The sequence below is a fragment of the Phocoena sinus genome, chromosome 15 (assembly GCF_008692025.1).
Source record: "Phocoena sinus isolate mPhoSin1 chromosome 15, mPhoSin1.pri, whole genome shotgun sequence".
Taxonomy (NCBI): domain Eukaryota; kingdom Metazoa; phylum Chordata; class Mammalia; order Artiodactyla; family Phocoenidae; genus Phocoena; species Phocoena sinus.
Window position 1 is genome coordinate 31,770,274 of NC_045777.1, and position 21,420 is coordinate 31,791,693.

At 41.1% G+C, this 21,420-nt stretch overlaps 1 protein-coding gene across 2 annotated transcripts in view; it reads left to right on the forward strand.

Annotated features, from left to right (window-relative positions):
* The first annotated feature begins 1,289 nt into the window (after positions 1–1,289).
* The window catches only part of CDS2 (CDP-diacylglycerol synthase 2), a 70,796-nt gene continuing 50,665 nt past the window's right edge, over positions 1,290–21,420 (forward strand). Inside the window, exon 1 of one of the 2 annotated variants that reach the window (XM_032604227.1) lies at positions 1,290–1,611. In XM_032604227.1, the coding sequence (XP_032460118.1) occupies positions 1,555–1,611 (57 nt within the window). In that variant the 5' untranslated portion in view covers positions 1,290–1,554. The remainder of the gene's footprint in view (positions 1,612–21,420) is intronic. The other variant, XM_032604228.1, reaches the window with a different exon arrangement.

The following is a 21,420-nucleotide window of genomic DNA, read 5'->3' on the forward strand; positions in this document are numbered from 1 at the left end:
ATGTTATTTACTTTTATAAATATGATTAAAACAAAAGACAAATAAAACAAAAGAGCACAACTTTCTCTAAATAAATTATGGCCTGAAGGGAGTGGTCTGTTTCTCTAAAAAAAACAAGTATTTGTGCGTTAATAGGGAACAAAGCATACCCTGAGTTCAGTGTTCCTCTATACCTATTTTACTGTCACTTTGAAGGAGTGTTATAGGCACTTGGGAATATACTTTTATAGAAATCAAGAAAATATAACACCCTTTTCAGAATTCTCACTACTTTCCCCAAACCTTACAGTTCAGGTCAAAATTGCTAACACAAAATTGCAACTCCTATGTGTGCAAATTTCTCTCCTTGTTAAATTACAATATGCTTAAGAGAAGGGGCCCTGTTTTATACTTGTTTTACATCACTTAAAGGCAGTGAACAGGAACTGTTGAAGGCAATGCTGAACAACACAGATATTAACAATGAATTTAGGAAGGCCAGGAGTATGTTAAAGAGTGCGTTGGTAACAGATCTGTGTTCATATTCTTAGTGGGCACTTTCTAGCCGTGAGACCTTGGTTAAATCATTTTCTTTCAGGAGAAACTTTAAATCTATTAAATAGGTACTTGGGATGCATCAGGTACATAGGAGATTGGGCTGTGAACAAAGCAGGCAGCATTCCTGTCCAAAAATATCCTTCAATAGTCCAGAAGAGAGAAAAGAAAGCTGAATAACTGTGGAAGACCCTAGCTGCAAAATGAAAATCATATCCACTTCCAAGCGTTGTACAGATTAAATGAGATGCATTAAAGAGAGTACATAGTTCAGTGCCCAGCACATAATTAACGCTCACCAAATAGAAGATAACTTGGCAAAGCAACGCAGACTTAAGTTTGGCTTTCACTTCCTTATCACGTAAGCTCCTCCTTTTACACAGGTGCGTTCCCCAGGCCTTTCCGCTCAGGGCCTAACAAGCGTCTACTTATCAGTGAGAGGGAAGAGCCCTGGCTATTAAAGACAAAAAGCCGAAGGCAGCAAGCACTAGGCCGGCTGGAGGCTCGGGGCTGCAGCCCATGGCCCCCAGCAACCTGTTATCTCTAAGACCACGGGCTCCAGTTCCCGAGCTCCCATCTAGTAGTCTCCCTCAGAAAAGCACGCCTTTTCCAGACCTCTCAGGCTGCTATCCAATGCACGCCTCTCTGATCCTCTCCGCTTGCCCCGCCCCCGCCCCGCCTCCCTGACGGATTCGCGCCATTGGTGTAGCTCCGTGGCTGTGATGGCAGCGGTGCGCGTGCGCGCTTGCTCGAGGCCCTCTAGAGAAAAGGAGTTGGTGGGGCTGGGCTGGAGGAGGCTGGTCGCGCTCTGCCCGGGTGAAAGGGCGGTGGCTGCACCGGGCGGGGCCAAGTTTCAGGGCTGGCGGCCGGGCTGTGGTGGCGCCAGGAGCCGCTGCGAAGCTGCGCGCTGCTTAGGCGACGGGGGGCTGGCCGAGCAGAGTCCGCGCGCGCCCGCGCTGAGCTGCCGGCCTCGGCGGCTGCGCCACTCGGCCGCAGCGACGAAGCGCTGGTGTTTCCATCATGACGGAGCTAAGGCAAAGGATGGCCCGCGAGCCGGACGCACCGCCCGAGGACAAGGTAGCGGCAGCATCGGTTGGGCGCGGCCAGGGCAGCGGAGTCCCCCGGAGGTCCGTGCGGGGGCGCGCGCAGAGGGGTCGTCTTGCCATCTTCTGCGCGGCCGTCGGCGGCCCCGGGCCTGGTCTGCGGGAAGGGTCCTCGGGTGCTGGGCCCCGCGAAGCTCGCGGCAGGGTTCAGCAGGTCGGGGTCCCGGGGACATGGCTCTGGGGTCTAGTTGGGGGTGGTATCTCCGGGGCCCAGGAAGGAGAGCGCGGGGGTTGCGCACGTCCGCAGCCCTCGCAGGGCTGGTTGCGGGGTCCTACGCCAATCCATCTCCCCGAGGCCTTCCTGGGTGTGAAGACGTCGAGACCCCGGAAAGACTCCTCAGAGCGTGACTTCGCCTCTCTGAACTTATTTAAAATGTATTTGGGGGCTGGAGGTGTAACAAGACAAGGCCATGTGATTTGCCTGTTAGGAGATTTAAACTCCTTCTCGAAAGTTAAATCTGTTGGCTTTAAGCAGAGAAGTCTCTTAATTCATGTAGTCAGCAGGTGTTGGAAGGTATATTCCCCAAAGATGGGCTTGTTTCCTGCTTCAGATGTGGGCGTTGATAGGGTAGAGGAGGAGGGTAGAACAGAGGCCATCTTGGCAGGGACGTAGCTGGTTGGGGTTGAGATATGAGGGCAGCGGACTTAATTGGTTGAAGTGAAAGGTAAGGGAGTTGAGGAAGGTGAGGAGTCATTATGTTACTGTGGACGTTGAATGACAGCATAAATTTAGTGGTAGTATTTCGAGCCTGGAGTTAGTGGTCAGGAGCAGTGTTATTTGGTAAATTGATCTGACAGTGATGTGTAGACTGGACTGAGGGAGCATGGACCAGAATGAAACAGATTGGCTGACTCGCGGGTTGCCAACAGGTGACCTGCAGTTGTTTTTTTTGGTCCCTGTGTTGCTTTAAAAACCAGAATATTTCTCCCAACAGTCTGAATTTATTGCCTATTTTGGATCATTGGAAGATCTGCCATCACATTCCCATCTGATTAACGTTTGGCTGGAACTGAGGAACAGCTGTTCCTACCAATCCCTGTTGCTCTACACCAGGTCCACAGCACGCATTTATGTAGCTTTCCGTTTTTGGTAACTGGAGGAAAGGAACATTAGGGAGATATCAGGAAGGAGGAAGGCACAAGATTAGGTGTCAGGGTGTCAACAGCAGTTATACTGGAAGGAATGTTTTGGGTGAAAGATAATGGGATTTTAAACAACTTTTTTGGTTATGACAGTGGATCACCCAAGGAGAATTCTCCATACTGATTTTTACAATATGTTTTGGAGAAAATTTAGGGCTTGGGTGCAAGTTTAGGAGTCGCTTACAGAGACAAGGTACTTTGAAGTTTCTAATCTTCCCATTAAATACCCTAGCTGGGCCTGGAAGAGTTCTGTTGCCACACTGCATATGCCTGTTGGGGGAGTTTACAGATATTTGGAGGCTGTGTAGCCCTGTTTAAGGGTGAGAGATCAGACTTGATGTTAATGGGACTTTGTGGTTTTAGAAGGTGTGAGAAGAGGTAGAAAAAAAGAAGGCATGATACCTAATGGACTGTACTTTTGAAAAGCTATTTGTAATAATTAGACTTAGTGGTAAAAACAAGCAAAGCCACATACCCAAAAACCATGAGATTAAGAGGTGAAACAGTTTCTACCCTCCCCACCTAACTACTTGGATCCATCTCCCAGACAAAAGTGCCAGTAGATTCTTTTTTTTTTTACTTCTTTATTAGAGTATAATTGCTTTACAATGGTGTGTTAGTTTCTGCTTTATAACAAAGTAAATCAGTTATACATATACATATGTTCCCATATCTCTTCCCTCTTGCGTCTCCCTCCCTCCCACCCTCCCTATCCCACCCCTCCAGGCGGTCACAAAGCACCAGGCTGATCTCCCTGTGCTACGAGGCTGCTTCCCACTAGCTATCTACCTTATGTTTGGTAGTGTATATATGTCCATGCCTCTCTTTCGCTTTGTCACAGCTTACCCTTCTCCCTCCCCATATCCTCAAGTCCATTCTCTAGTAGGTCTGTGTCTTTATTCCTGTCTTACCCCTAGGTTCTTCATGACATTTTTTTCCCTTAAATTCTATATATATGTGTTAGCATACGGTATTTGTCTTTCACTTTCTGACTTACTTCACTCTGCATGACAGACTCTAGGTCTATCCACCTCATTACAAATAGCTCAATTTCGTTTCTTTCTATGGCTGAGTAATATTCCATTGTATATATGTGCCACATCTTCTTTCTCCGTTCATCTGATGATGGGCACGTAGGTTGTTTCCATCTCCGGGCTATTGTAAATAGAGCTGCAATGAACATTTTGGTACATGACTCTTTTTGAATTATGGTTTTCTCAGGGTATATGCTCAGTAGTGGGATTGCTGGGTCGTATGGTAGTTCTATTTGTAGGTTTTTAAGGAACCTCCATACTGTTCTCCATAGTGGCTGTACCAATTCACATTCCCACCAGCAGTGCAAGAGTGTTCCCTTTTCTCCACACCCTCTCCAGCAGTTATTGTTTCTAGATTTTTTGATGATGGCCATTCTGACTGGTGTGAGATGATATCTCATTGTAGTTTTGATTTGCATTTCTCTAATGAATAATGATGTTGAGCATTCTTTCATGTGTTTGTTGGCAGTCTGTATATCTTTGGAGAAATGTCTATTTAGGTCTTCTGCCCATTTTTGGATTGGGTTGTTTGTTTTTTTGTTATTGAGCTGCATGAGCTGCTTATAAATTTAGGAGATTAATCCTTTGTCAGTTGCTTCGCTTGCAAATATTTTCTCCCATTCTGAGGGTTGTCTTTTGGTCTTGTTTATGCTTTCCTTTGCTGTGCAAAAGCTTTGAAGTTTCATTAGGTCCCATTTGTTTATTTTTATTTCCATTTCTCTAGGAGGTGGGTCAAAAAGGATCTTGCTGTGATTTATGTCATAGAGTGTCCTGCCTATGTTTTCCTCTAAGAGTTTGATAGTTTCTGGCCTTACATTTAGGTCTTTAATCCATTTTGAGCTTATTTTTGTGTATGGTGTTAGGGAGTGATCTAATCTCATACTTTTACATGTACCTATCCAGTTTTCCCAGCACCACTTATTGAAGAGGCTGTCCTCTCTCCACTGTATGTTCCTACCTCCTTTATAAAAGATAAGGTGACCATATGTGTGTGGGTTTATCTCTGGACTTTCTATCCTGTTCCATTGATCTATCTTTCTGTTTTTGTGCCAGTACCATACTGTCTTGATTACTGTAGCTTTGCAGTATAGTCTGAAGTCAGGGAGCCCGATTCCTCCAGATCCGTTTTTCGTTCTCAAGATTGCTTTGGTTTTTCGGGGTCTTTTATGTTTCCATACAAATTGTGAAATTTTTTGTTCTAGTTCTGTGAAAAATGCCAGTGGTAGTTTGATAGGGATTGCATTGAATCTGTAGATTGCTTTGGGTAGTAGAGTCATTTTCACAATGTTGATTCTTCCAATCCAAGAACATGGTATATCTCTCCATCTATTTGTATCATCTTTAATTTCTTTCATCAGTGTCTTATAATTTTCTGCATACAGGTCTTTTGTCTCCTTAGGTAGGTTTATTCCTAAATATTTTATTCTTTTTGTTGCAATGGTAAATGGGAGTGTTTTCTTGATTTCACTTTCAGATTTTTCATCATTAGTGTATAGGAATGCCAGAGATTTCTGTGCATTAATTTTGTATCCTGCTACTTTACCAAATTCATTGATTAGCTCTGAGTTTTCTGGTAGCATCTTTAGGATACTCTACGTATAGTATCATGTCATCTGTAAACAGTGACAGCTTTACTTCTTCTTTTCTGATTTGGATTTCTTTTATTTCCTTTTCTTCCGTGATTGCTGTGGCTAAAACTTCCAAAACTATGTTGAACAAGAGTGGTGAGAGTGGGCAACCTTGTCTTGTTCCTGATCTTAGTGGAAATGCTTTCAGTTTTTCACCATTGAGGATGATGTTGGCTGTGGGTTTGTCATATATGGCCTTTATTATGTTGAGGAAAGTTCCCTCTATGCCTACTTTCTGGAGGGTTTTTATCAGAAATGGGTGTTGAATTTTGTCAAAAGCTTTCTCTGCATCTGTTGAGGTGATCATATGGTTTTTCTTCTTCAATTTGTTAATATGGTTTATCACATTAATTGTTTTACATATATTGAAGAATCCTTGCATTCCTGGAATAAACCCCACTTGATCATGGTGTATGATCCTTTTAATGTGCTGTTGGATTCTGTTTGCTAGTATTTTGTTGAGGATTTTTGCATCTCTGTTCATCAGTGATATAGGCCTGTAGTTTTCTTTCTTTGTGACATCTTTGTCTGGTTTTGATATCAAGGTGATGGTGGCCTCGTAGAATGAGTTTGGGAGTGTTCCTCCCTCTGCTATATTTTGGAAGAGTTTGAGAAGGATAGGTGTTAGCTCTTCTCTAAATGTTTGATAGAATTTGCCTGTGTAGCCATCTGGTCTTGGGCGGTTGATTCTTAAGTACTTTCCCATCCGTTGTTGTAGGTAGGGAGGATATGAGGAACTATCCAGCTAAAGTTACCTTAATTTTTTACAACTGCACTTAAACTGCTTCTATGATGACAGAATGCCTGGGGCTTAGAGGTTCACTAAGTGTTTGTTGCTCCAGAAACACAGCACCTACTTGCCTTCTGTTAAAAGCCTAATGTAGTCCATTAGCCCAGAGCAGGACAGTTCCTCCATTGCTCAATATTTCTGATTATCATGCATGGGATTTCAAACTTCCATAATTCTGGCTTTGCTGATATTCTTAGGTTAAAATTTAAGAAAATTAGAAATAATAAAACAAGGATATCTTTTTAGGGAAATAAATGGTGAAATGGGAACTTTCTTATTTTATAGTAGAAGAATTCAGAAAACAGTATTAGGTCAATTCATTAAAAGAACTGGAACAAATTTGAAAGATTTAAAAAAATGTTTCAGTTGCTTAACTGTTGTGGCAAAGTGTCTTATAAATAAGCAGACAAAATAATCTGGGGAATGTGTTTATTATAAAAGTCAGAGGTATTTTGTTACATTTAGCATCCTAGAATGGAATTGTCAAAGCCAGTTGCTAATAAAGGAAACGTTTTCCTCTGGGAACCGTGCTTATAATTTTAAATTCCAAAAGCACAGTATTGTTGCCAAACTTGGAATTTAAGCTTTGGAAGTGGTCTTCCTCCCACCGATACATGTTTTTCCAGTGGTGCTTAGGAAAGACAAGAATGAAATGTGGGCCAAAAGATTGCCATCATAAAATTTATGATTGGGTTGGCATTTCAGGAGACTTTGAATGCATCTAGGAAACTTTTGAAATGACTCTCCTAACTAATTTCACAGTGCAAATAATCACCCTTTAAACTGTTTGAAAAAAATGTGCATCACTATTTCTGATTTGTGCACTCTGCTGTCTTTCCTGGGATCCACACAGGTGAAGTGTATTGAATTCGTTAGTTTTGCAGAGAGCTTGCTGAGTAATTCTGCTGCACACAGCTTCTTAACCTGCTCCCTGTGCTGTGACAGCCTCCCCAGCCTTCCTGACTGGTGCTGGAGGCTGCTGGGGGTGACAGAGCACAGCCTTTCACTTACAGACTGCCTCTGGTTTGGAAAAGAGACGCTTGACTGTTAATTTTGCCAGGCTCTCCTTGGAAGAATACTGATTTGTTCCTGGGGTTGGGCTGAGTTCCTGCCTTCCAGGCCTTGCCACGCAGTGGTTGCTTGGTTGGGGCAGTGATGTGGTGCCAACCAGGGCAGACCTGGTCCCCATTAGGCAGCTTGCCCTGCCAGTCCATGATCTTTGTTCTTGTGCTGTTTGCCTCCTCAGTGGGGATGGCATAGGGCCCACTCAGTTGAGTGACCTTTTAAAGAAAGTTAAACTTTATGTTATCTTGACTAGACAGTGCATGCGTGGTTCAGAATTTGAAAGGTGCAGAGCGTACACTGTGAACGCTTCCTTGCTGCCTCCCTGGTTCTCCTCCCCAGCAGCAGCACACCCCTGCCAGGGTGCTCACGAGCACCTGCTGCTGGTGCGAAAGGACCTGAACTGTCCTTTGGATTTGTTGCCCTTTGGCAGCAGCTCTTTTATATTAGAGTCACCACAGGGCCAGCCTGGGGCTTCTCTGTGAAGACTTTGCTGCGTTTTTGAAAGAGCTCTTGAGACCTGGGATTTACTGGCAACATTCTCTGTCCTTGGGTGAGATTTTGAGAGGATATCTGTCACTGACCTGGATCCCTCAGTGGATGACTCTCAGAGCCTTGTCCGCACAGTCTGTGTCCTGCTAGTCCTGTGGTTTCGGTGATCTGCAGGAAATTCCTAGGTATACGTTCCTCAGTCAACGCAAACTTAGTTTGTCTGAAATTTGACTTTTCTCGTTTTAGACGTTGACCTTCCTCCTCCCGTCTGCTCTGCTCCAGCTTGAAATCCGTTAGTCCCTGTGTCTTTGCTCCCTCATCCAGTCCAGGTCACAGGTTCTCATCAGATAACACCTGGATTCCTTATCTGTTGCTTTGGTGTATTTCAGATAGTTCAGGACTTGATGCCTGAACTGTTATAAATCCTTCTAATTGAGCTCCCTCCCTTCAGGGTTTGTTCTCAGCCCCTTCTAGTCCACCTGACCTTTCTTTGTACAATTCTGAAACTTCCCTATGAGTTACAGAAGGGAAAAAAATTTTTAGCCCCTGTTTCAGATCTCTTAAATTTGGTCCTTCATGGCCTTGTTTCTTAACCAGCCCCTTTTCCTGCTTGGAGCCTCTGTGACATGGATCTTGGCTCTTGCTATTTCCAACCGTAGGAAATGTGTTCATTTTCTGTCATCCCTCTTTCCACCTCTACCTATTTAAGTCCTATTTTCTCAAAGTCCATTTTAGATCTTCCGCATTTCAATACTTCATCAGGCATGTATGTATTGTAGAAATCATAGGAATGTGTGCAAATGAGAATGAAATCCACCTACAATCCCATCATTCAGAGAAACAACCATTGTTCAAATGCATATCCCTCCTGTGCAGATTGCTACGTGGCTGTAATGCTACCATGCGTGGTCTGATAGCTTGCCTTTTTTTTATTAATTGAAATATAGTTGATTTACAATGTTCTGTTAGTTTCAGGTATACAGCAAAGTGATTCATAAATCTATACTGTTTTTTTTAAATTAATTTATTTTTATTATTTGGTTGCGTTGGGTCTTTGTTGCTGTATGTGGGCTTTCTCTAGTTGTGATGAGCGGGGGCTATTCTTTGTTGCGGTGCGTGGGCTTCCAATTGCGGTGGCTTCTCTTGTTGCGGAGCACGGACTCTAGGTACACGGGCTTCAGTAGCTGTAGCGCACAGGCTCAGTAGTTGTGGTTTGTGGGCTCTAGAGTGCAGGCTCAGTAGTTGTGGCGCACAGGCTTAGTTGCTCCGCGGCATGTGGGATCTTCCCGGACCAGGGCTTGAACCCGTGTCCCCTGCATTGGCAGGCGGATTCTTAGCCACTGTGCCACCAGGGAAGTCCCTATGAATTTTTTACATTCCTTTCCATTATAGGTTATTAGAAAATGTGAAATAGAGTTCCCTGTGCTATACAGTAGGTCCTTGTTGTTTATTTTATATATGGTAGTGTGTATCTGTTAATCCCAAACTCCTAATTTATCCCTCCTCTCCTCCCTTCCCCTATGGTAACCATAAGTTTGTTTTCTGTATCTGTGAGTCAGTTTCTGCTTTGTAAATAAGTTCATTAATATTATTTATATTATTTTTTTAGATTCCACATATAAGTGATATCATATGATATTTGTCTTTCTTTTTCTGACTCATTTCACTTAGTATGATAATCTCTCGGTCCATCCATGTTGCTGAAATGGCATTATTTCATTCTTTTTTATGGATGATTAATATTCCATTGTATATATGTACCACATCTTCTTTATCCATTCATCTGCCAACGGGCATTTAGGTTGCTTCCACGTCTTGGCTATTGTAAAGCTGCAGTGAACATTGGGGTGCATGTATCTTTTCGAATTAGAGTTTTTGTCTTTTCCAGATAAATGCCCAGGAGTGGGATTGCTGGATAATACGGTAACTCTGTTTTTAGTTTTTTAAGGAACCTCTATACTGTTCTCCATAGTGGCTGCACCAGTTTACATTCCCACCAACAGTGTAGGAAGGTTCCCTTTTCTCCATACCCTCTCCAGCATTTATTATTTTTAGACTTTTTGATGATGGCCATTCTGAATGGTGTGAGGTGATACCTCATTGTAGTTTTGATTTGCATTTCTCTAATAATTAGCAATGTTGAGCATCTTTTCATGTGCCTGTTGGCCATCTGTATGTGTTTTTTGGAGAAATGTCTATTTAGGTCTTCTGCCCATTTTTTGATTGGGTTTTTTTTTGATATTGAGCTGTTTGTATATTTTGGAAATGAAGCCCTTGTCAGTTGCATGGTTTGCAAATATTTTCTCTCATTCTGTAGGTTGTTTTTTTCATTTTGTTTATGGTTTCCTTTGCTGTGCAAAAGCTTATACCTTTGACTAGGTTCCATTTGTTTATTTTTGCATTTATTTCTTGCCTTGAGAGACTGATCGAAGAAAGTATTGCTGGGATTTATGTCAGAATTTTTGCCTTTGGTCTCTATCAAATTACCCATGACATTTTTTTTTGAATTTTATTTTATTTATTTATTATACAGCAGGTTCTTATTAGTTCTCTATTTTATTTTATTTTTAATTTTTATTTTTTTGCGGTACACGGGCCTCTCACTGTTGTGGCCTCTCCCGTTGCAGAGCACAGGCTCCAGACGCACAGGCTCAGCGGCCATGGCTCACGGGCCTAGCCGCTCCGTGGCATGTGGAATCTTCCCAGACCGGGGCACGAACCCGTGTCTCCTGCATCTGCAGGCAGACTCTCAACCACTGCGCCACCAGGGAAGCCCTAGGTATCTATTTTATACATATTAGTGTATACATGTCAATCAAAGTCATCACACCACCCCCACACACCCCCCTCCCCGGCACTTTCCCCCCTTGGTGTCCATACGTTTGTTCTCTACATCTGTGTCTCTATTCCTGCCCTGCAAACCGGTTCATCTGTACCATTTTTCAAGGTTCCACGTTTATGCGTTAATATACGATATTTGTTTCTCTGACTTACTTTGTATGATAGTCTCTAGATCCATCCACATCTCTACAAATGACCCAGTTTCGTTCCTTTTTATGGCTGAGTAATATTCCATTGTATATACGTACCACATCTTTATCCATTCGTCTGTCGATGGCATTGCTTCCATGACCTGGCTATTGTAAATACTGCTGCAGTGAACATTGGGGTGCATGTGTCTTTTTGAATTATGGTGTTCTCTGGGTATATGCCCAGTAGTGGGATTGCTGGGTCATATGGTAATTCTATTTTTAGTTTTTTAAGGAACCTCCATACTGTTCTCCATAGTGACTGTATCAATTTACATTCCCACCAACAGTGCAGGAGGATTCCCTTTTTTCCACACTCTCTCCAGCATTTGTTGTTTGTAGATTTTCTGATGATGCCCATTCTAATTGCTGTAAAGTGATACCTCATTGTAGTTTTGATTTGCATTTCTCTAATAATTAGTGACGTTGAGCAGCTTTTCATGTGCTTCTTGGCCATCTGTGTGTCTTCTTTGGAGAAATGTCTATTTAGGTCTTCTGCCCATTTTTTGATTGGGTTGCTTATTTAATATTGAGCTGTATGAGCTGTTTATATATTTTGGAGATTAATCCTTTGTCCGTTGATTTATTTGCAAATATATTCTCCCATTCTGAGGGTTGTATTTTAATCTTGTTTGTAGTTTCCTTTGCTTTGCAAAAGCTTTTAAGTTTCACTAGGTCCCATTTGTTTATTTTTGTTTTTATTTCCATCACTCTAGGAAGTGGATCAAAAAAGATCTTGCTGTGATTTATGTCAAAGAGTGTTCTTCCTATGTTTTCATGCAAGAGTTTTATAGTGTCCGGTCTTACATTTAGGTCTTTAAACCATTTTGAGTTTATTTTTCTGTATGGTGTTAGGGAGTGTTCTAATTTCATTCTTTAACATGTAGCTGTCCAGTTTTCCCAGCACCACTTATTGAAGAGACTGTCTTTTCTCTGTTGTATATCCTTGCCTCTTTTGTCATAGATTAGTTGACCATAGGTGCGTGGGTTTATCTCTGGGCTTTCTATCCTGTTCCGTTGATCTATATTTATGTTTTTGTGCCAGTACCATATTGTCTTGATTACTGTAGCTTTGTAGTATAGTTTGAAGTCAGGGAGTCTGATTCCTCCAACTCCGTATTTTTTTCCTCAAGACCACTTTGAATATTTGGGGTCTTTTGTGTCTCCATACAACTTTTAAGATTTTTTGTTCTACTTCTGTAAGAAAACAAAAATGCCACTGGTAATTTGATAGGGATTGCATTGAATCTGTAGGTTGCTTTGTGAAGTATAGTCATTTTCACCATATTGATTCTTCCAGTCCAAGAACATCGTATGTCTCTCCATAGGTTTGTGTCATCTTTGATTTCTTTCATCAGTGTCTTACAGTTTTCTGAGTACAGGTCTTTTAACTCCTTAGGTAATTTTTTTTCCTAGGTATTTTATTCTTTTTGTTGAAATGGTGAATGGGATTGTTTCCTTAATTTTTCTTTCTGATCAGTCGTTGTTAGTGTATAGGAATGCAAGAGATTTCTGTACATTAATTTTGTATCCTGCAACTTTACCAAATTCATTGATTAGCTCTAGTAGTCTTCTGGTAGCATCTTTAGGATTCTCTATGTATAGTATCATGTCATCTGCAAACAGTGACAGCTTTACTTCTTCTTTTCCAATTTGTATTCCTTTTATTTCTTTTTCTTCTCTGATTGCCGTGGCTAGGACTTCCAAAATTATGTTGAATAATAGTGGCGAGAGTGGACATCTTTGTCTTGTTCCTGATCTTAGAGGAAATGCTTTCAGTTTTTCACCATTGAGAATGAGGTTTGCTGTGGGTTTGTCATATATGGTCTATGTTGAGGTAGGTTCCTTCTGTGCCCACTTTCTGGAGAGTTTTTATCATAAATGGGTGTTGAATTTTGTCAAAAGCTTTTTCTGCATGTATTGAGATGACTATATCCTTTTTATTCAATTTGTTAATATGGTGTATCACATTGATTTATTTGTGTATATTGAAGAATCCTTGCATCCCTGGGATAAATCCCACTTGATCATGATGTATGATCCTTTTTTTTTTATTTTTTTTATTTTTTTTATTTTTTTTTATTTTCTTTTTATTTTATTTATTTATTTTTTTTATTTTGCGGTACGTGGGCCTCTCACTGTTGTGGCCTCTCCCGTTGCGGAGCGCAGGCTCCAGATGCGCAGGCTCAGCGGCCATGGCTCCCGGGCCCAGCTGCTCCGCGACATGTGGGATCTTCCCGGACCGGGGCACGAACCCGTGTCCCCTGCATCGGCAGGCGGACTCCCAACCACTGCGCCACCAGGGAAGCCCGTATGATCCTTTTAATGTGTTGTTAGATTCTGTTTGCTAGTATTTTGTTGAGAATTTTTCATCTGTATTCATCAGTGATATTGGTCTGTAATTTCCTTTTTCTGTAGTATATTTGTCTGATTTTGGTATCAGGGTGATGGTGGCCTCATAGAATGAGTTTGGGAGTGTTCCTCCCTCTGCAATTTTTTGAAGAGTTTGAGAAGGATGGGTGTTAGCTCTTCTCTGAATGTGTGATAGAATTCACCTGTGAAGCCATCTGCTTCTGGACTTTTGTTTGTTGGAAGATTTTTAATCACAGTTTCAATTTCATTACTTGTGATTGGTCTGTTCACGTTTTCTGTTTCTTCCTGGTTCAGTCTTGGCAGGTTATACCTTTCTAAGAATTTGTCCGTTTCTTCCAGGTTGTCCATTTTATTGACATAGAGTTGCTTGTAGTCGTCTCTTAGGATGCTTTGTATTTCTGCGGTGTCTGTTGTAACTTCTCCTCTTTCATTTCTAATTTTATTGATTTGAGTCCTCTCCCTCTTTTTCTTGATGTGTTTGGCTAAAGGTTTATCAATTTTATCTACTTGGAGAACCAGTTTTTAGTTTTATTGATCTTTCCTGTTGTGTTCTCTGTTTCTATCTCATTTATTTCTGCTTTGATCTTTATGATTTCTTTCCTTCTACTAACATTGGGGTTTTTTTGGTTTTTCTTTCCCTAGTTCCTTTAGGTGTAAGCTTAGATTGTTTATTTGAGATTTTTCTTGTTTGTTGAGGTAGGCTTGTTTTGCTATAAACTTCCTTCTTAGAACTGTTTTTGCTGCATCCCATAGGTTATGGATCGTCGTGTTTTCATTGTAATTTGTCTCTAGGTATTTTTTGATTTGCTCTTTGATTTCTTCGGTGATTTCTTGGTTATTTAGTAACGTATTGTTTAGCCTCCATATGTTTGTGTTCTTTATGTTTTTTTCCCTGTAATTGATTTCTAATCTCATAGCGTTGTGGTTGGAAAAGATGCTCGTTATGATTTCAATTTTCTTAAAGGTACAGAGGCTTGATTTGTGACTCTAGATGTGATCTATCCTACAGAATGTTCTGTGTGCACTTGAGAAGAAAGTGTAATCTGCTGTTTTTGGATGGAATGTCTTAGAAATATCAAATAAATTTATCTGGTCTATTGTGTAATTAATTTTATTTATTTTTATTTAATTTTATTTATTTTTGGCTGCATTGGGTCTTTGTTGCTGCGTGCAAGCTTTTTCTAGTTGTGGTGAGGGGGGCTACTCTTCGTTGTGGTGCGTGGGCTTCTCATTGAGGTGGCTTCTCTTGTTGCAGAGCGTGAGCTCTAGCTGCGCGGGCTTCAGTAGTTGTGGCTCTCAGGCTCTAGAGCACAGGCTCAGTATTTGTGGCACACAAGCTTAGTTGCTCCGTGGCATGTGGGATCTTCCTGGACCAGGCCTCCAACCCATGTTCCCTGTATTGGCAGGTGGATTCTTAACCACTGCACCACCAGGGAAGCCCTATTGTGTCATTTAAAGCTTGTGTTTCATTATTTTTCTGTCTGTATGACTTGTCCATTGGTGTAAGTGAGGTGAAAAGTCCCCCACTACTACTGTGTTACTGTTGATTTCCTCTTTTATAGCTGTTAGCAGTTGCCTTATTTATTGAGGTGCTTCTATGTTGGGTGCATATATATTTATAATTGTTACATCTTTTTTCTTGGATTGATCCCTTGATCATTATGTAGTGTGCTTCCTTGTCTCTTATAACATTCTTTATTTTAAAGTCTATTTTATCTCATATGAGTATTGCTACTCTTGCTTCCTTTTGATTTCCATTTGCATGGAATATCTTCTTCCATTCCCTCACTTTCAGTCTGTATGTGTTGCTAAGGTCTGAAGTGGGTCTCTTGTAGACAGCATATAGATGGGTCTTGTTTTTGTATTCATTCATCAATCCTGTGTCTTTTGGTTGGAGCATTTAATCCATTCACGTTAAAGGTAATTATCGATATGTATTTTCCTCTGACCATTTTCTTAATTGTTTTGAGTTTGTTTTTGTAGGTCCTTTTCTTCTTTTGTGTTTCCCACTTAGAGAAGTTCCTTTAGCATTTGTTGTAGAGCTGGTTTGGTGGTGCTGAATTCTCTTAGCTTTTGCTTCTCTGTAAAGCTTTTGATTTCTCCATCGAATCTGAATGAGATCCTTGCTGGGTAGAGTAATCTTGGTTGTAGGTTCTTCCCTTTCATCACTTTAAGTATATCATGCCACTCCCTTCTGGCTTGTAGAGTTTCTGCTGAGAAATCAGCTGTTAACTTTATGGGAGTTCCCTTGTATGTTATTTGTCGTTTTTCCCTTGCTGCTTTTAATAATTTTTCTTTAATTTTTGCCAGTTTGATTACTATGTGTTTTGGAGTGTTTCTCCTTGGGTTTATCCTGTATGGGACTCGCTGAGCTTCCTGGACTTGGGTGGCTGTTTTCTTTCCCATGTTAGGGAAGTTTTCAACTATAATCTCTTCAGATATTTTCTCTGGTCCTTTCTCTCTCTCTTCTCCTTCTGGGACCCCTATAATGCAAATGTTGTTGCATTTAATGTTGTCCCAGTGATCTCTTAGGCTGTCTTCATTTCTTTTCATTCTTTTTTCTTTATTTTGTTCCGCAGCAGTGAATTCCACCATTCTGTCTTCCAGGTCACTTATCTGTTCTTCTGCCTCAGTTATTCTGCTATTGATTCCTTCTAGTGTAGTTTTCAGTTATTGTATTGTTCATCTCTGTTTGTTTGCTCTTTAATTCTTCTAGGTCTTTATTAAGCATTTCTTGCATCTTCTTGATTTTTGCCTCCATTCTTTTTCCGAGGTCCTGGATCATCTTCACTGTCATTATTCTGAATTCTTTTTCTGGAAGATTGCCTATCTCAACTTCATTTAGTTTTTTTCTGGGGTTTTATCTTGTTCCTTCATCTGGTACATAGCCCTCTGCCTTTTCATCTTGTCTGTCTTTCTGTGAATGTGGTTTTTGTTCCACAGGCTGCAGGATTGTAGTTTTTCTTGCTTTTGTTGTCTCTGTGTTTGTTCTTTAATTCTTCTAGGTCTTTGTTAAACATTTCTTGCATATTCTTGATCTTTGCCTCCATTCTTTTCCCAAGGTCCTGGATCATCTTCACTGTCATTATTCCGAATTCTTTTTCTGGAAGGTTGCCTATTTCCACTTCATTTAGTTGTTTTTCTTGGGGTTTATCTTGTTCCTTCATCTGGTACAAAGTCTTCTGCATTTTCATTTTGTCTGTCTTTCTGTGAATATGGTTTTCCTTCCCCAGGCTGCAGAATTGTAGTTCTTCTTGAATCTGTTGTCTGCTCTCTGGTGGATGAGGCTAACTAAGAGGCTTGTGCAGGCTTCCTGATGGGAGGGACTGGTGGTGAGTAGAGCTGGATGTTGCTCTGGTTCCCAGAGCTCAGTAAAACTTTAATCTGCTTGTCTGCTGATGGTTGTTTGGCCTGAGGTGACCCAACACTGGAGCCTACTTGGCTCTTTGGTGGGACTACTGGGAGGGCTCATGTGAAGGAGTACTTCCCAGAACTTCTGCTTCCAGTGTCCTTGTCCCCATAGTGAGCCACAGCCACCCCCTGCCTCTGCAGGAGACCCTCCAACACTAGCAGGTGGGTCCAGTTCTGTTTGCTGTGGGGTCACTGCTCCTTCTCTTGGGTCCCAGTGTGCACACTACTTTGTGTGTGCCTTCCAAGAGTGGAGTCTCTGTTTACCCCAGTCCTCTCGAAGTCCTGCAGTCAAATCCCACTAGCTTTCAAAGTCTGATTCTCTAGGAATTCCTCCTCCCATTGCCGGACTCCCAGGTTGGGTAGCCTGACATGGGGCTCAGAACCTTCACTCCAGTGGGTGGTCTTTTGTGGTGTAAGTGTTCTCCAGTTTGTGAGTCACCCACCCAGCAGTTATAGGATTTGATTTTATTGTGATTGCATCCCTCCTACCATCTCATTATGGCTTCTCCTTCATCTTTGGATGTGGGGTATCTTTTTTGGTGAGTTCCAGTGTCTTCTTGTCTTTGATTGTTCAGCAGTTAGTTGTGATTCTGGTGCCCTCTCAAGAGGGAGTGATCCCATGACGTTTTTACGGAACTAGAACAGAATAATCCTAAAATTCGTATGGAACCGTACAGGACCCAGAATTGCCAAAGCAATCCTGGAGAAAAAGAACAAAGTTGGAGGCATAACCCTCCCAGAATTCAGACAATACTACAAAGCTACTGTAACCAAAACAGTGTGGTATTGGCACAAAAACAGATATATAGATCAATGGAACAGAATAGAGAGCCCAGAAATAAACCCACGCACCTACAGTCAATTAATCTTCAACAAAAGAGGCAAGCACATACAATGGAGAAAAGACAGTCTCTTCAAGTAGTGTTGGGAAACCTGGACAGCTATATGTAAATCAGTGAAATTAGAACACTCCCTCACACCATACACACAAATAAACTCAAAATGGCTTAAAGACTTAAATATAGGGACTTCCCTCATGGTTCAGTGGTTAGGAACCTGCCTGCCAATGCAGGGGACGTGGGTTTGAGCCCTGGTCCGGGAAGATCCCACATGCTGTGGAGGACCTAAGCCCGTGAGCCCCAACTACTGAGCCTGCATGCCACAACTACTGAAGCCTGTGTGCCTAGATCCCATGCTCCACAACAAAAGAAGCCATTACAATGAGAAGCCTGTGCACCGCAACGAAGAGTAGCCCCCACTTGCTGCAACTAGAGAAAGTCTGCGCACAGCAACGAAGACCCAATGCAGCCAAAAAAAAAAAAAAAAAAATCTGTTGGGGGAAAAAGGACTTAAATATAAGATGACATCATAGAGCTCGTAGATGATAGCTTGCCTTTTTATGCTGTCAGGAACTTTTTCCCACATCGTTAAGGTTCATAAAGGTTCTTTTCAAACAGTATTTCAAACTTTTTTTTAAAATTATGAAAGGCATAGGTGAAAACAAAAGATAATCATTGTAAAAGCACAAAAAAGAAATCACTGTAATCCTGCCACTCAGAGATAACCACTGTTAATATTTATTTTTATACACACTGCACATTCCTGCACTATGTGTACTATTGTAACTCACTTTTAACAGAAGAATATGCCCTAAATATAGTTCAGGTCTTTAAACATTTTGACCTGCTATCATTTTTAGTGGTTTTGTGTCATTTTGCTGAGGCTGTACCTTAACTTATTGAACCAATCAGGCGTTTAAGTTGTTTTAAGTTTTTTGCTGTTTTAAGCAAGGTGTAGCAAATACCCTCGATTTAACACACATACACACACAACTTTCTGCACATGCATATTCTTAGATAAGTTCTATGTTTAGAACTACCAACTCAAAAAGGATGTACATTATTTAAGCTTTTGTTACAAATAATATATTTTCTTCTGCAGTAAATTTGTAGTCACCGTAACTGCATGAGAGTATTTGACCTTGTGGTCTCCCCCCAGAAAGGAATACTGAGTATTCACTCGTTTCTTGATTTTAGGAGAGGAATTTTGGCCTAGTGGTTACAAGCACAAATCCTCAAGTTGGACTGCTTGGTTTATAACTTGACTCTACCACTAATGTGCTTAAGTTTTCTCATCTGAACAATAGGGCTTAGAGTGGGGTTTTTCTGAGGCATTATGCCTTTCTTGTATGAACTGTACCTTCGAGTAACCAAATAGTTGATTAAAAATTTCTCTTTATAGAATAATTGGAAAAGGAGTGATAAAATATTAATATTTCCACACCCCATTGGATTAATTGAAATGAGGCAATAACCATCAGTGCTACTACCATCACAGACAACCAGTTATTGTGTATTTCCTGATGGAAGTATATGTACAATACTACTGATGGAGGAATCTTGTCAAAAAAATCATACCCCAAACTCTTCAAGACTCTAGTTCTAACTGCTAGTTTACAGGAGATTCAGGGAACAATGAGAAACAGCACTGGACAAATGACCTGGTAGCTGTAGAAAATAAATGGCAAGAAGACCCACCTCCCCCACTTAAAAAAAAAAAAAAAGGGGGGGGGAAGCAATAGATACAGATATATGGAGGATAAAACCTACAAATTAGAAGACTTAAGACAGATTAATGATTTCTGGACCTTATTTGGATCCTGATTCAATCAAACTGCTATAAAGAGAAAAAATGAAATTATTGGGTAAATTCAAATATTGGATACTTAATATAAAGGAATTGTTAACTTTTCAGCTGTGATATAATGGTATTGTGATGTTAAGTCCCTATCAAAAAGCACTAACTGTAAAGGAAACAATTGACAATTCGAGCTACATTAAAATTAAGAAATTCAAAAAAAAAAAAAATTAAGAAATTCTATTTACTGTGCTATTAAGAGAGTGAAAAGGAAGGCCACAGACAATGAGAAGATATTTATAAAAAAATATATCTGACACAGGACTCATATCCAGAATCTATAAATAATTCCTACAAAATGAATTTAAAAAAGGAAACTCAGTAGAAAAATGGGTACTTCAAATGGTCAGTAAATATATCCAATGTCATTAGTCATCAGGAAAATCAAAGCAAAACTCACAATAAGATACCACTACACACCCACCAGAATGGCTAAAATTTAAAAGACTGAAAATACTAAGGTTTGACAAGTGTGGGGGGCAAATGGAACTTTTATATACTGTTTGTGGGAGTATAAATTGGTACAATCACTCTGGAAAATTGGCAATATTTTCTTTACTTTTTTTTAAAACTACTTTTTAAAATTAAGTTTTGGCTGCATTGGGTCTTCGTTGCTGCATGCGGACTTTCTCTAGTTGTGGCGAGTGGGGGCTACTCTTCATTGCAGTGCATGGACTTCTCATTGCAGTGGCTTCTTGTTGCAGAGCACAGGCTCTAGGCACACAGGCTTCAGTAGTTGTGGCACGTGGGCTCAGTAGTTGTGGCGCCCGGGCTTAGTGGCTACATGGCATGTGGGATCTTCCCAGACCAGGGCTCAAAGCTGTGTCCCCTGCATTGGCAGGCGAATTCTTAACCACTGCACCACCAGGGAAGTCCCACCAATATTTTCTAAAGCTAAATACATACAAACCTTACAATCTGGTAGTGCCACTCCTAGGTGATTACCCAACAGAAATCTGTACACATGTTCACTAAAAGACAAGTTCTAGAGGATTAAAAGCAGTGTGCTTTGTAGTAGCCCCAATTTGCAAACAACCCAAATTGTGAATATGCTGCTGTAAACATGGGTCTGCAAATATCTGTTGGAGTCTCTGCTTTCAATTCTTGGGCAATATATCCTGAAGTGGAATTGCTGGGTCATAAGTACTTCAATGTTTAATTTTTGAGGAACTGCCATATTTATGTATTCTTATATTTTAGAAACCTGTTTTAATTTCTAATATTGCAAGTATTGATAGATATAAACTACATAAACAGCTATTGAAGTTCTCAATAATTAAGAGTGTAAAGAAGTCCTAAGATGAAAAAATTCAAGAACTGCTGCTTTAATGAACTGTATCACTTAACAAGGAAGGGAAAGGTTGAAACAGTCATTGTTGATGGGTGTGGATGAGTTGGGCAATGAATAGGGTGACACACTTGAGGGAAAAAGAGGTGCCCTTTTGCCTTCAAGTGTCTCAGTTTGGAGGATACGTTATAGGTCACCCTAATGATGGTTCTGACAATTCACCTCACATGAGGTGCTGCTGTAGATCTTCCTGAGCTGGCAGGCTTTCATCTTCCTATGAACCATGGTGGACCATGCTTTAGGATGGAAAAACTGCAGAATGAAGCTTTGTTATACTCTTGGTGGTTACATTAAATTTTTCTTTGTATGGTGCTATATGATGTATGTCAGGACCTTTTTTCAAAAGAAAGCTTCTCGGGAATTCCCTGGCAGTCTAGTGGTTAGAGAATTCTCTGGCAGTCCAGAGGTTAGGACTTCGTGTTCTCACTGCTGAAGGCTGAGGTTCAATCCTTGGTCAGGGAACTAAGATCCCGCAAGCTGTGCAGCACGGCCAGAAAAGGTAAAATAAAAGGAGGCGGGGGCTTCAGGGAAGATGGCGGAAGAGTAAGACGCGGAGATCACCTTCCTCCCCACAGATACACCAGAAATACATCTACACGTGGAACAACTCCTACAGAACACCTACTGAACGCTGGCAGAAGACCTCAGACCTCCCAAAAGGCAAGAAATTCCCCACGTACCTGGATAGGGCAAAAGAAAAAAGAATAAACAGAGACAAAAGGATAGGGAAGGGACCTGCACCAGTGGGAGGGAGCTGTGAAAGAGGAAAGGTTTCC